Source organism: Meriones unguiculatus, chromosome 1, assembly GCF_030254825.1.
Source record: "Meriones unguiculatus strain TT.TT164.6M chromosome 1, Bangor_MerUng_6.1, whole genome shotgun sequence".
Classification (NCBI taxonomy): Eukaryota; Metazoa; Chordata; class Mammalia; order Rodentia; family Muridae; genus Meriones; species Meriones unguiculatus.
This window is the reverse complement of record NC_083349.1, coordinates 8,241,257-8,254,451: the sequence shown is the minus strand read 5'-3', so window position 1 is coordinate 8,254,451 and position 13,195 is coordinate 8,241,257. Positions and strand designations below refer to the sequence as shown.

At 45.9% G+C, this 13,195-nt stretch overlaps 1 protein-coding gene across 3 annotated transcripts in view; it reads right to left on the bottom strand.

Moving 5' to 3' along the window:
* Positions 1-13,195, bottom strand: part of Tacc2 (transforming acidic coiled-coil containing protein 2) — a 181,457-nt gene that overhangs the window by 151,821 nt on the left and 16,441 nt on the right. For all 3 annotated transcript variants that reach the window (XM_060381092.1, XM_060381074.1, XM_060381076.1), the window contains one exon: positions 8,519-8,619. In XM_060381092.1, coding sequence (XP_060237075.1) covers positions 8,519-8,619 — 101 coding nt within the window. The remainder of the gene's footprint in view (positions 1-8,518; positions 8,620-13,195) is intronic.

Below are 13,195 nucleotides of genomic sequence, written 5' to 3'. Positions count from 1 at the left end.
AGCTGCTTTAAAGCAGTCCCATATCCCTGTGCCTGGGATTAAAACGAAAACATCCTTATAATATTTCCATGTTTTTAAAGAAACCGTAATTCGGGGGCTGGAGAGATGGCTCAGAGGTTAAGAACACTGCTTGCTTTTCCTGAGTTTCTGAGTTCAATTCCCAGCAACCACATGGTGGCTCACAACCATCTATCATGAGACCTGGTGCCCTCTTCTGGTGTTCAGGTGAACATGCAGGCAGAACATTGTATAAATAATAAAATAAATATTTAAAAAAAAAAGAAACCGTAATTCCAAAATTCTCACTACATAACACAGATCATATTTGCACTAAAACTGTCTCAATAAAATCGAAACAATTCAGATAATATAAATCAAAATAATTCAGAGAATATGAACAATGTATTTGTCTAAAATAGTATTAAGTTATAGATCAATAACAGAAAAAAAAAATCTAGAAAACCCACAACCACTTGGAGGCAAAATAATGTACTTCTCAATAGTCCTTAAGTGAAGTGAAGCAAAAGGGAAATGGGAAGTGCTTTAATTGAATGGGAATTAAATATAAAACTTTATGAATGCATCAAAACCAGAGCTTAGCGAAACATACAAGCACTAACGTCTGTGCTCTACAAAGGTCTCAGATGAGCTCAGCTTCTTTCTCACAGCATAAGCAGACTGACTGCACTAGCAAGTGCTCCTCGCACCATAGCTAATGCTTAGTAATAGCTGAAATGGAGAGGGAGAGATGGCTCAGGGGCAAAAGGCGCCTCCACCAGCCTGGGCGCCTGAGTCCAGTTCCCAGAGCCTACAGTGTGGAAGGAGAGAACTAATGTCTAAAAGTTATCCTCTGCTACACACACACACACACACACACACACACACATGCGCGCGCGCGCGCACACACACACACACACACTTTTGAAAAAGAAGACATGGCTGAGGTGGTAAATTTCATGCCTCGTATCTTTACTACAATGAAATAATATTTTTAAACTAATCAGCAAGTAGCAGGGTATAAAAAGCAACACGTACCAAGTCACACACACCATTTACTGCCATTTCCGGGAAAATTAGCAAAACCAGTCAGCGGTGCCAGAAGTCAGGGTAGCTGTCACTCACGGACACAAACTCAACCGGGAATAAAAGACAGACAATCGTGTGGTGCTAGACATGTCCTCACTCTAGGTTTGGATGTGAAGGTGTGTAAGTGTTCACCAAATTCTCAGGTTTAGACATCTGCCAGTATGCATTTTATACTAAAAATAATATTAGACAGGCTCTCCCTGTATAGTTGCAGCTTGCTGGCCTGGTTCTTACTATGTAGACTCCAGCTGGTCTTGAACTCAGAGATCCACCAGCCTCAAAGTGCTGGAATTAAAGGCCTACATTACCACACCTGGCTACCTATTTTTAAAATTATATGTATATATGTATGTGTGTATATATATACATATATGAAATATATATGTAATCCATATATATATGGATTTCTGCAAGATGATCAGTAGTTCCCAGGGTCTGGGATGAGAGAGAGAGAGAAAGGAGAGATGACTAGATGAAGCCCAGGGGATACTCATGGCAGGAAATTATTCTGCATGATATCACAATGAAAGGAACATGACATGACAGGTGTGACACATAGCATGTGCATCACAGTGAACCTTAGTGTAGATGCTGGACTGTAGGGAGTAATGAAGCTGCAGCATTGGCTCAATGATGGACAAATGTATCAGTTAATTCGAGATGTTCACAGCAGCAGAAACCGTATGGAGGAGGAAGAGCAAAGTACCTGGAGACTTTTTACCTTGTCTTCTGCCTCCTCTTCCTCTTTCTCCTCTTCTTGCTGTTTTTAAAAGCTAGACATGGTGGCCCATGCCTTTAATTTAAAATGTGTGTGTGTGTGTGTGAGGTGAAATGCAAAAAAACGAAACAAAACAAAACTAGCTTTTTCACACCTAAGAAAAGAACTGGAAAGCAAATCCAGAAAAGCATGAGAGACACTAACATTTTGAGTGTAGTTATCTGTAGTCAGGAAAAGCAGGAGAGGTTTTTCTACTCTCTGCTTTCCTCTGTGTTCTCAGCTGTCCCTGACAATAAATGGGTATTGTCTCATGAAAAAAAAAAAAAAAAAAAAAAATCCCAGTAGAGCAGACTCCACTGCCCCTTTAGCCTCTCACTTTTAGCCAGCAGTTAAGGTGTCAACTCCTTGCCTCCCTTCCACTTCTGACCAGGAAGTAAACAATGAGTCAGAAACAGGACAAAGGCAGGCTGACTCTCTCCCATAGGCAGAACCCAGGAGATCTGGGAGGTTGCAAAAAGTGGATGGCAAGACAGTGCTGTGTGTTACCAAGTGTCTGGGACCTGAAGAACCAGCCCTCACAGCTTCTGCTAGCTCTCATCAAACCTTGTTAAGTTTTGTCTTTCTAAGACCTGACTTTGTTTGCATGGAAATGAGGACACTAAGGATTGACTGGGTTTTCTATACTAATCATCAAGACCACGACACAAGCACTTTCTGGCCCTTGTGAGAGTCTGTGGTTGTAGGTTTGGGTGGCATCGACTTTGAGCGCTGCTAATTCCCGTCATGCTCCCTCCTGTCTGAGTGAGCTTGGGTGGCTTGTCTAACCTCTCTGAGCCTTGTTTTCCTTCCAGGGTTCCCTCGGGTCATCTATATGCATGTACACAGATCTGCTTTGCTTTGGCAGGGGGAGGGGGTTGTAGCCCTGAACCTCATGTCTACCACACAGCAGCCATGTTTGCAGAGAGAAATAAAACACACCTTTGCCTTTGAGCGAAGCCCATTACTTTTATTTATTTATTTTTAAACACCTGGCTACCCTTCCCTACGCTGCTTTTACCCAATCATGAAGGATTTTTGCTCTAAGCAGGAGGGTGTCTTATGAAAGGCAGCCAGGGAAGGGATGGTTTAGCCACTGTCTGTGTGACTCTGTGCTGTCCAGAGGAAGCACATATGTGCTGATGTTGTGTCAGGACCAACAGGGCATGGGTGTTGCTGCATTTACCCAACTACAGGCGAATTTTAGAATTGGGGAGATGGGACTATCGCTCCCCAGCCCAAGAGTCCATTTACTATGGTCCATCCCAGCCCTGCTCTATTCTTCCGGTCTACAATATGATTTCAAGACATGGAAATAAGAATCCTGGGATGAGATGGCCTATCTGAAAATAGCTGTATAAATCACAGAGACCACAGTAAGGATCCCATGTGATTCGGGGCCATAATCACCTCATTAAACTGTCACTCTTCCCCATGGCCGGGGGCCTGCTTTTAAAACAATACCAGATCAGGCACCTTCTCAGCTCGTCTTTCCTTCGCCATGTCTAAGTGGATCAGTTTCTCCACAGTTGCTTGCAAACAAATTGCTGGGTTTCTTTGGGGGTTCTTGGTCCTAAACCTTAGCATCTTCAATGTCCCATTTTGACCCACTCCCAGGTGGCACCAAGTCATGAAATCACAGAGTAGTTTCTCAGATACACTGGACAGAATTATAGGCTGGCCTAGAACTCAACATAGACCAGGTTGGCCCAAAGAGGTCCAGAGTCTCCACTGCTGGTGTTAAAGGCATGTGCCATCACGCCCAGCAATATTCTTTTGTACAGAGATTTCAAATGAGAATGTCAAATTAACAGTCATGCTTGAGGCTTAAGCACAGGTGACCTTTGAGGCACCATACTCTTTCAAGCTGTAAACAGTAATTTGCTGAGATTAGGAAACTTGTTTACAGTCAAAACAAATGCCTTAAGTTTCTTGACCTTCTTATAAGGAGTCCTTTGACCTATTTTTTAACCACCCTATAATCCTGTCCAATGTATCTAAGAAACTATCTTATGATCTCATTCCCATTAAGTGAAAACAAAAACAAAGAAACAAAAAGAATTTGGTACAAAAACTATGAATAGAGCCAGTAAGATGACGCAGCAGGTAAAGGCATTTGCTACCAAGCCCTGTGACAGGCATGAGTTTGATCCCCGAGAACCACATGGTCAGAGAGAACCAGCTCCCACAAGTTGTTCTCTGATCTTCCCAAGTGCACCCTGGAACATGCATACCCCGATAAATGAATGTAGCTATAAAAGAAACCCTGCGAACAACGACTTCAGAAACCACCGCCATCTTCCCACGTGACTAGTGTTAAGATGGTCACATGTGCACCTGTCCCTGTCCCTACGTCTTGAGTATGCACCGTCTCTCTCATGAGCATCTTTCTTCTCTAACACACATGCTTAAATCTACCTCACTTAATCTTTAAAGTGAATTGTTTTTAAGTGTATGTGTATATGCACATGACTGCGTGTGTATGCATGTGACTTTGAATATATGTATGTGACTGCGTGTATCTGCAGAAGACAGACCAGAGTGCTGGATTCCTTGGGGCCAGAGCTACAGGCAGTTGTGAGCCACCTGGTATGGATGCTGGGACCTGAACTCTCTTCCTCTGCAAGAGCAGTCAATAAGCACTCTTAACTGCTGAGCCATCTCTCCAGCCCTCTGAATCTACCTTAAAGTCTTTTCTTATTACACTTCAACTTTGCTTCATATTGAATCCTGAACTTCTTTCTTTGTGGCATAAAGTTAAAAAAAAAAATCCTGGCTTTACCTGAGTGGAGGTTTCTGCAGAGAAGGCCCCTGGGGCTACTGCCCTCCACTGTAGCCTCAGAGCTCTGGGATGAGATCAGCTGCATCAGGCTACCATTCTTGGTTGCTGATACCATAGGAGAGAAAGGCCCCAGAACGTGATGGGCCTGGAACCAGTCCAGATGCAGACATCCAGGCCAGCTGTGGCGGGTAGACATGGGGAGCAGGCAGGGGTATTGCCATTAGGCTAGCTTCACCCTGGCAGGACTGACCTCCCTCAGGAACCCAAGCACGGCCAGGGAGGGATGCTCATTGAGATTGTCCCAAGCAGGGTCAAGTTCTAACAGTGACACCATGTGGCAATCAGGAAGCAAGGCAGTTGGACAAGCTCCACTCTAATCGAGGAGCCTACTCCTGGCGGACATGAAAGCCCTCTCTACTACAACTCAAAGAGAGAGATGATTCTTAAAGCAAAACAGGGACTTTCCACTATTGATGCAGATCAGGTAATGCTCCAAGGCTGGGTCCTTGTTTGTGGTGTGGAGATAAGGCCTGGACAGAGATATTCTTTGGTAAGATTAATTTGTACCTCTTCGTTGTACATTCATTCTCTCTCCATGTCTGCTAAGATTGGTTCTAGACTACCCCCACCCTAAAGCAAGGGGTGTTCAAATCCCCACTACACAAATCCAGTGTATTCTCCCAAATCGTTTTAACCATCTTAATTCCTTTTTAAATCTATCTGGTTCTTTTTGGAAACAATGTCTAGCTGAAGAGTCCACGTTGGCCCGGAACACTCTGCTGTAGCCCATCCTGGCCTCTAACTCACAGCAATCCTTCTGCCTTAGTTCCAAGTGCAGGGCTCATAGGCTTCCACTCCACTATGCCTGGCTAGACTACTTACATCTAACAGAATGAAAATAGGTGCCAAACTGTATTGTTTAGGACTAATTTTTAAGTCTGTATATGTTCATTACAAATGCATTTTCCTCTTTCCACAGCTGGTTGAATTCACAGATGCAGAGCCCCAAAGGATAAGGATAAAGAGGGCCACTGTTTTCTCCCCACCCCTCAGCTGCTGCAGGCCTTTCTGAACTTCCCGTCTCTGGAGTTTTGCAAGCAGAAAACACAGTCTTGAAGTTCATGGCTATTCCTAGCTTCTGTAAAAAACCTGTGTTCTTTCAGAGTAGATGCTGATTGTCCCATTGGGCCACCAGAGAAGGCAAGTGATTCTGAAGATCAGAGAGCAAAGAAAAGTCCTGGATGGGATGGGGGATGGTGTGTGTGTGTGTGTGTGTGTGTGTGTGGCGGGGGGTATGGTAAGGATTTCTCTCCTGGCTTCCTGACCATCTTCTCAGGCTCAGAACTGGATGAGTTCTGAGGAAGCAGCCCCAAGGGAATGGTCATTTGGTAAAGATTACAGGAAGCATAGCCATGTGGTCAGTGGATAGTGTGTCCGGACCAACGGGTCTCTTAGTGGAGGTATGGGGGAGGGGAGGTCAGATGACAGCCTCAGTACACCAGGCTTTAGAGAAGAGGCATCAGGCGAGGGGTGGTGGTGCATACCTTTAACCGAACGGTGGCAGGAGGCAGAGGCAAGTGGATCTCTGTGATTTTGAGGCTAGCCTGGTCTAGGACAACCAGATCTATGTAGAGAGAGGCCTTATCTCAAATTTAAAAGGAAGAAAGAAAGGAAGGAAGAAAGAAAGGAAAGAAAAGAAAGAAAGAGAAAGAAAGAGTGACCCAAGGACAGAAGCTGTGGGAATTCCAGCCAGCCTGGCAGCATTAAGGATTCAGAGCAGAGCTGAATTGGTTCCAAGAAAGCAAAATTTTATTTTGTAACCATAGCTCATCTGGCATGGTGTCTGGCACTCATATGCAAGTGAGTATGAAATGCTATTGTTATCTCTACGAATGAAGCCAAGGCTGCTGTGACTCATACAGGAGCCTTATCCATCTTGCGTCCTACAGACATCCTGACTGCATGATGGATACGGTTGGTGAGCGCCTGGAGAGTAGGGGCTGGGTAGCTTTGGAGTGAGTTCCTTTACTGAGGACTGCCCTGTCTTCAGTTATGAACAGGATGTTGCTTGTTCCTAGGCACTGACTCTTGTTCAGCCCATAGGCCCACGAGAGACAGTTCTTTAAGAGAAGAATAGTAATAGACCAATGCTGAGGAACAAGCAACCAAAGACCTTTGAGCTGCTGTTACTCATCAATCCACCCATGGCACAAACTGGGGACAAGTCCCCTAGTCTCCCAAGAGATCCTAGGATTCCCTGAGGATAAGGCAAGAAGAAATGGACCTTGAGTCTCAGCCAGCAGTGAGTTCCTTCATGTGGGGTTCCATAAAAAACAATTCTATTAATCTCCTGCCATTGGAGACAGCCTAGAAGTCTGGCGAGATGTGAATATTAAAAGCTTTGTCCCGTTACTTGGATAAAAGGTTTGGTAGCATGGACCAGCTAATAGGGATCTGGAGAAACAAGGAGGCTCCCATTCTGAGATCCTAGGAGTACATGCCTTTAACCCCAGCTTTCTGGAAGCAGGCAGGTGAATTTTTTATTTTTTATTTTATTTTATTTTTTAGTGCAAGGCTAGCCTGGTCTATAATATAGAGTCCTAGGCCAGCCAAGGCTACATAGTGAGACCCTGTCTCAGAAACAAACACTGTGACCAGTTGTGCCCCACCTGACTATTTCCCTAAAGAAACTTAATGTCCATGTCAAGATGCAAGAAGTTTCTCTGGAGCCAGGAATGGTGGAACATGCCTTTAATCCCACCACTTGGAGAGGCTGAGGCAGGCGGATCTCTGTGAGTTCAAGGCCAACCTGGTCTACAGAGGTGAGTCTTGGACAAAAAGGCTACACAGAAAAACCCTTCCTCAAAAATCAATCAATCCATCCATCCATCCATCCATCCATCCATCCATCCATCCATCCTTTGGATACCACTACCCAAGCTACCCAGAAAATACTATTGCCACATGGCAATTCCTGCCACTAGGGGCCACTCTTACATATCCAAAGCAAAACAGTGTCACTTATTAAATGCAGGCTTGAAAATGCTACGACAAAACATGCTGTGACCCAGTTTCACTGCCTGTAACAGGGGCTGACCACTCAGCTTTGGAGTTCTGGCCCAAGGAGCTTCTGTTTGTTCCTTCAAGGACTGTAATTACAGACTCCTGGAAGCTGCTCAAGAGGGTAAAGCTAACCAGATCTAAGGCCTGTTCATGGCTTGAACCCACAGGCGGACCCTGATTGGCTCCTCCATGCTTGGCCTGTGTCCCTGATGGGGACTGTATTCACATCTCGCAGCTCTCAGCCTGTGAACACCTCTAGAATTGTGGTTGCTGGCCACTGGGTAGAGCAAGGTTTAGTAGGGAGCTGTGAAAACCAGGCCTGGTCATGGGTTAGGACGAGGGGCCACTGACCAGTGGGCTATACCTGGACTGGCCACATGCCTCAGCCACACTGTGACTGTGTTGGCTTCTGGAATCCATCTGCCTGCCTCTGAGTGGCTTGAGAAAGGGCCTCCTGGATCTTCTGTTCTGTGGCCTAGTGCCACACCCCTACCGCCTCCACCCTGGAATACAGACTGCACATGACCACATACTAAGCCCCTTGGAGGCCTCACTCGTTCTCATTTTTAGTTCTGATCATGAAGCTAAACTACTTGGAACGCTGCTGGAATCGAAATGTATAGTTATTAATTTCATCCTTGGGCAGAAAAACTATGAATTTTCCAATCCTTGCAGGCTTCAGCCAATCACAGAGAGTTCCATGAATCACTGATCTGAAAGCTCACCCCTTAAGGACTTCTCACATGTCTGAATTTCCCAAGCCAAGGCATTAAAGCAGGGGGTGGACCATGCTGCAGGCTCTATCTGCCCGTGCTCCTGAGCTGGCTTCCTACCTGCCACCACCGGTTCCAGGCGGGTCCCCTTGCTTCTTCTGTAGAGACTGGCTGTTCCCAGGGGGCTGCAGTGGTCGTGGACTCTGCACTGATGAAGTCCTCTGAACCAGAAAAAAAAATATTGGAAAGAAAGTCAGGGGTGCTGGAGAAGTGGCTCAGAGGATAAGAGCACTGATTGCTCTTCCCAAAGGTCCTGAGTTCAATTCCCAGCAACCACATGGTGGCTCACACCCATCTAAAACATGAAATCTGGTTCCTTCTTCTGGCGTGCAGGTGTACATGCTAACACACATTGCATAAGTAATAAATAAATCTTTAAAAAAAAAAAAGAAAGAAAGTCAGACATGTATAAAACCACAGTAATATTCTTTTGATAGGCCACTGACCAAGACCTGCACAATCTGTGGTCCACAGGAGCTCTCCTGTAAGGAGGGAAGTGAGTGAAGCTTAGTGGATGTGTGGAAAGCAGAGCAGAGGTGGTACAGTTCTCTTCAAACCCACAGCTCCAGGCAAGCAGGATGGCCGTTTCAGTGTGAAACCAAGAGTGGGGGGCTGAGAGAGATGGCTCAGTGGTTAAGAGCACCGGCTGCTCTTCTGGTAGATTCCGGTTCAATTCCCAAAGAAAAAGAAAGACACCAAAACCACTAATCTTAAAAACAAAGCAAACAAAAACAGTGCTAGGGCTTGAGCCCAGGACCATGTATAGGCCCTGCCTCCAGAGCCACATCCACGTTCCCAGCCACCCTGGGTTTTCAAAACCAAATTTGGTTCGGTTGTCAAGTTATCAGGCTCAGAACTTTAAGTCACAGGATAGGACAATGAGATTTTATCTTTTCAAACACTCAGTTTCAGTGATGCTTGCACAGTTCAGAAAGCAGGAAAGGGGAACAGGCTCCTGTAAACCCCAAGCCCTATGTCCAAAGGTACTCTCTGCGTCTCAGGAATGGCCTTGCAACCCATCACCCCACTAAACAACACACCCTTTGGGAATGGTCTGCCTTTGTTTAAATGTCCCATCTATGTCCTCTGTCCCTCAGGGTCTTCCTACCCACTGGAATGGGAACAGATAGGTGTAGCCAGGTCACACCTGAACACCTTGAAAGAACAGAGATGGTTGTGGGTGGGTTTCAGAGCCTTTTGCTCTTAGTCACAGCGGAGAAGGCACCCTGCAAGCAAGGGAAAGACAACCATGTAGCCCAAAGCTAGGGCAGCATCAAGAAGATGATCTGAGCTGACTGGGTCTCATTTTCGGGATTCCTGGATCCATTCTTGCTGGCCCACATGCCTAGAGGTAATAAGGAAGAGCTTTAAACACAATATTTACCTTTCTGGTACAAGCTGGACATTTGTTATTTGCAACTAAAAGATTTCCGTGCTATTACTCGCTCAGCTTGGATGAAGCAAAGCTCTCCGCAGTCCAGTGAGTCTGAGGTGCTACGTTTTATAGCTCTTTCAGAAATCTGCAGTCTGTGTTACCATCTTAAAGGTTCTGAGGGGTCCCACGTGAAACAACTTATTGAATTTTCTTTCTTTTTTCTTTTTCTTTTTTTCTTTTTTTTTTTTTGAGGCAAGATCTTGTTATGGAACTTGGGTGGGCCTGAGATTTATGGTTTTCTTGTCTCTGTTTCCCCAGTGCTAGGATTACATGCATGTACCTTCATGGCCAGATTAACATATTGAATTTTAACTCAGAGCACCCGAGAGTTTTTTGACCACTCTGTGTTTGTGAGCCATGTGGTAATGTCTCACAGAGCTGGTGTTGTAGGCACGTGGCCGCCTTTCTTCTGCTTCTGCTTGTTCAGTCAGAATAAGAACACCTTTGGTGCCTTTGCTTTCGTGCCTGGGAGGATGGCATTCCTAAGGGTCAAAGGGATCTGGCTGTGCCTCTTTGGCATGATCTCATCATCATGAGGAAGTGGTGGAAATGGACACTAGAATCCGTACAAGAAGAAACCCTGCAGTCCACGATTCTGACTGCTGACCATCTTTCTCATCTCAATGGCACTCTCTCCTCACATGGCCCAGAGAGAGACCTCCTCTGTCCCTGCACTTCTCTGGGGCAGCTGGAGACATGGAAATCCTCTCATGGGCCACCTAATGCACCAGCTCAAACCGTGGGCCTGATGGTAACAGAGGACTCGATGGGTGTCTCCTCTCACTGACAGTTTGGGAAAAAATTATTTTCACTGGCTGTTGATTCATTCATCACCCAGGAAATATTTGCCTAAAGCCTGCCACGGACTGGCAAACATCCATTTTGCTTCTGAGCTGCTCACGGGTCAGGATGACACACACACACCAGCACCGTGGTTGAGGGTATAAAGATAAGGAACACCTAAGAATGGTTCCCACTGTGGAGACAATACCCAGCCTCCAGGCCTCTCAAAGGACCACTCCTGTGTGCACATGGTCCTGGGCACTTCCTCTCCCCACCCCCAACAACCTCCAGGCAGGGGATTTTGAAAGTTAATTTTGGAGTTTCTGAAGGATAGAGCATGAAGCTTCTACCCTCTATGAACCTAGGGCTCTTCTTGAGATCTTCAATCTCCTGTTGCACAGTGATTGCCTTTCCCTGGCTTTGCCTGCTTCCTCCCCTGCTACATTTCCCCCAGTGGTTATCTGGGTTTATTCGGTTAAGTCCACAGATAAACCATAAGGGATACCTCAGGAGCCAAGAGCCTGAATGCTCTGGTGTGAACATGAACACGACAATGAGAAAGCTCCCTTCACTTTAGCTGAAAGACAGTAGGATGAGGAAGAAACCCTGTAAGCCTAGCAGTCAAGAGGCTGCGACAGGAGGATGGTGAGCATGAAGCTACAAGGGGAAGTTCTTTTCTAAAAGCAAACAACTGAGTGAGAGGAGCAACAATAGCTCCAGTTCATCAAGTACTCACACAGAGGCACTGGGCTGGCATCTTTTCAGCAAAGCATCGCCACTTAAAGGAAGATGCTGTCTCCATCCTTGCTTTAGGGCCAGGGCTGCCTGAGGCTCGATAGGTAGGACTACAGAGCAGGAGCCTGAGTACACCTGCTACTCTCTGATCCCAGAGCTGGGACAGGACGTTTCTTCCCTGGCCACCTCAAAAAGGAAGTGTAGAAGGAGGCAGAGAAAGCTGCGGCCCACTTCAGGGGAGGCCACTGCTGCATGCTGGGAGTCCCCTACCTGCACGGCTTGGCCTCCCAGCTGAACATCTAAGGAACACCCATCCCTAGGGCAGGGGCAGGACAGCATTCCCTTGGATCCTCTGAGTTTCAAACTCTATTCTTCTGAGAAAGGCCCCTCATCCACATGTCGTCTCTACCCTTGCATGTGTGGTGGTCTATAACACAAGAATCACAGTACGAAACAGTGACACTTTTATAATAGGGTCTTTTTTTAAGATTTATTTTCATTACCTTTAATTGTGTGTAGGGGGGCAGTCTGCACGTGTCCATGTGCACATGTGTATGGGGATATCTGATCTCCATTGAGGTGTCTGATCTCCCTGTAGCAGGGGTTACAGGCACTGTGAGCTGCCCAGTGTGGTTGACTAAACTCAGGCCCTCTGGAAGAGCACTCTTAACTGCAGAGCCATTTATCCAGCCCCAGGGTCTTGACTTTTTGAAATCACTACCCAGCTCTTGCTTGTCTGAGCAAGTGTCATCCTTTGACCCCTGCAGCCAGCTCCTGTCATTACTACAGCACCAGCGCCAAATACTCTACAAACAATTGGCTTATAAATCCCTTATCCCATGTTCCCTGATCAAGGTTCAAGTAACTTTGGAAATATCAATTCATCTAGCACCTCAAGAAGACACAACTGACAGGAGAAAAAGGAGGTAGATCACTATTCCAGCTAAAGGCAAAGTGAACAAAACAAGCGCTGAGAGCCATCCCTGGAGGAATCAAAGGGCCAGGCCTTTTCTCTTTCGTCAGCTCAGCTCTTCTGCTAGCACAGCACTGTTCTCATAGCAGAAACCGGTCTGGTCAGAATTCAAAGAAAAGGAACAGGACAGGGCTATAGCTCAGTGACAGCATAGGCTGGCATGGGTTTAACCATCCCCTCCCCCTATGAAAATAACAGTAATTGTAGTCATTGTCCTCACTGTCATCATCATCAAATAAAAGCAACAGAGCAATCCACATAAATGGCATATTATGCTCTTCAAATCACCCCGTGACTCTTGCTAAACAGACAGTAGAAAATGTTTGGCCTTTTCTAGATAAGAAATAGGGGGTTGGGGGCTTGTCTGGATCTTCTGACTGGAAGTCTGATGCTCTTTCCACAATAACAGTAACATCTGCCACAGAGCATCCTGCTATGGCAGAAAATAACAAACACATTATTAAACACATCCTCTTAACGGTTTTACATATTTAAACTCATTTAATCCTGGTAGATAAACGGAGAGGTTAAGCCACTTACCGAAGATCATAAAGATCACCATGGAAGTGGTAGATTTGGACCTGGATGGTCTGTGCTCTTTTTTTTTTTTATGTTAGAGACAGGGTCAATCTCTCTCTCTATGTAGCCTGGGTGACTGAAACTCACAGAGACCCATCTTCCTCCGCCTCCTGAGTGCTGGGATTAAAGGCAGATACCACCACGTTCAACTCTCTGGGCACTTCTACCACACAGTGGGTACAGTGATCTCTGCCGTGTTGCCATGCTCCGTCATGCTCCTGAGCAACTGATG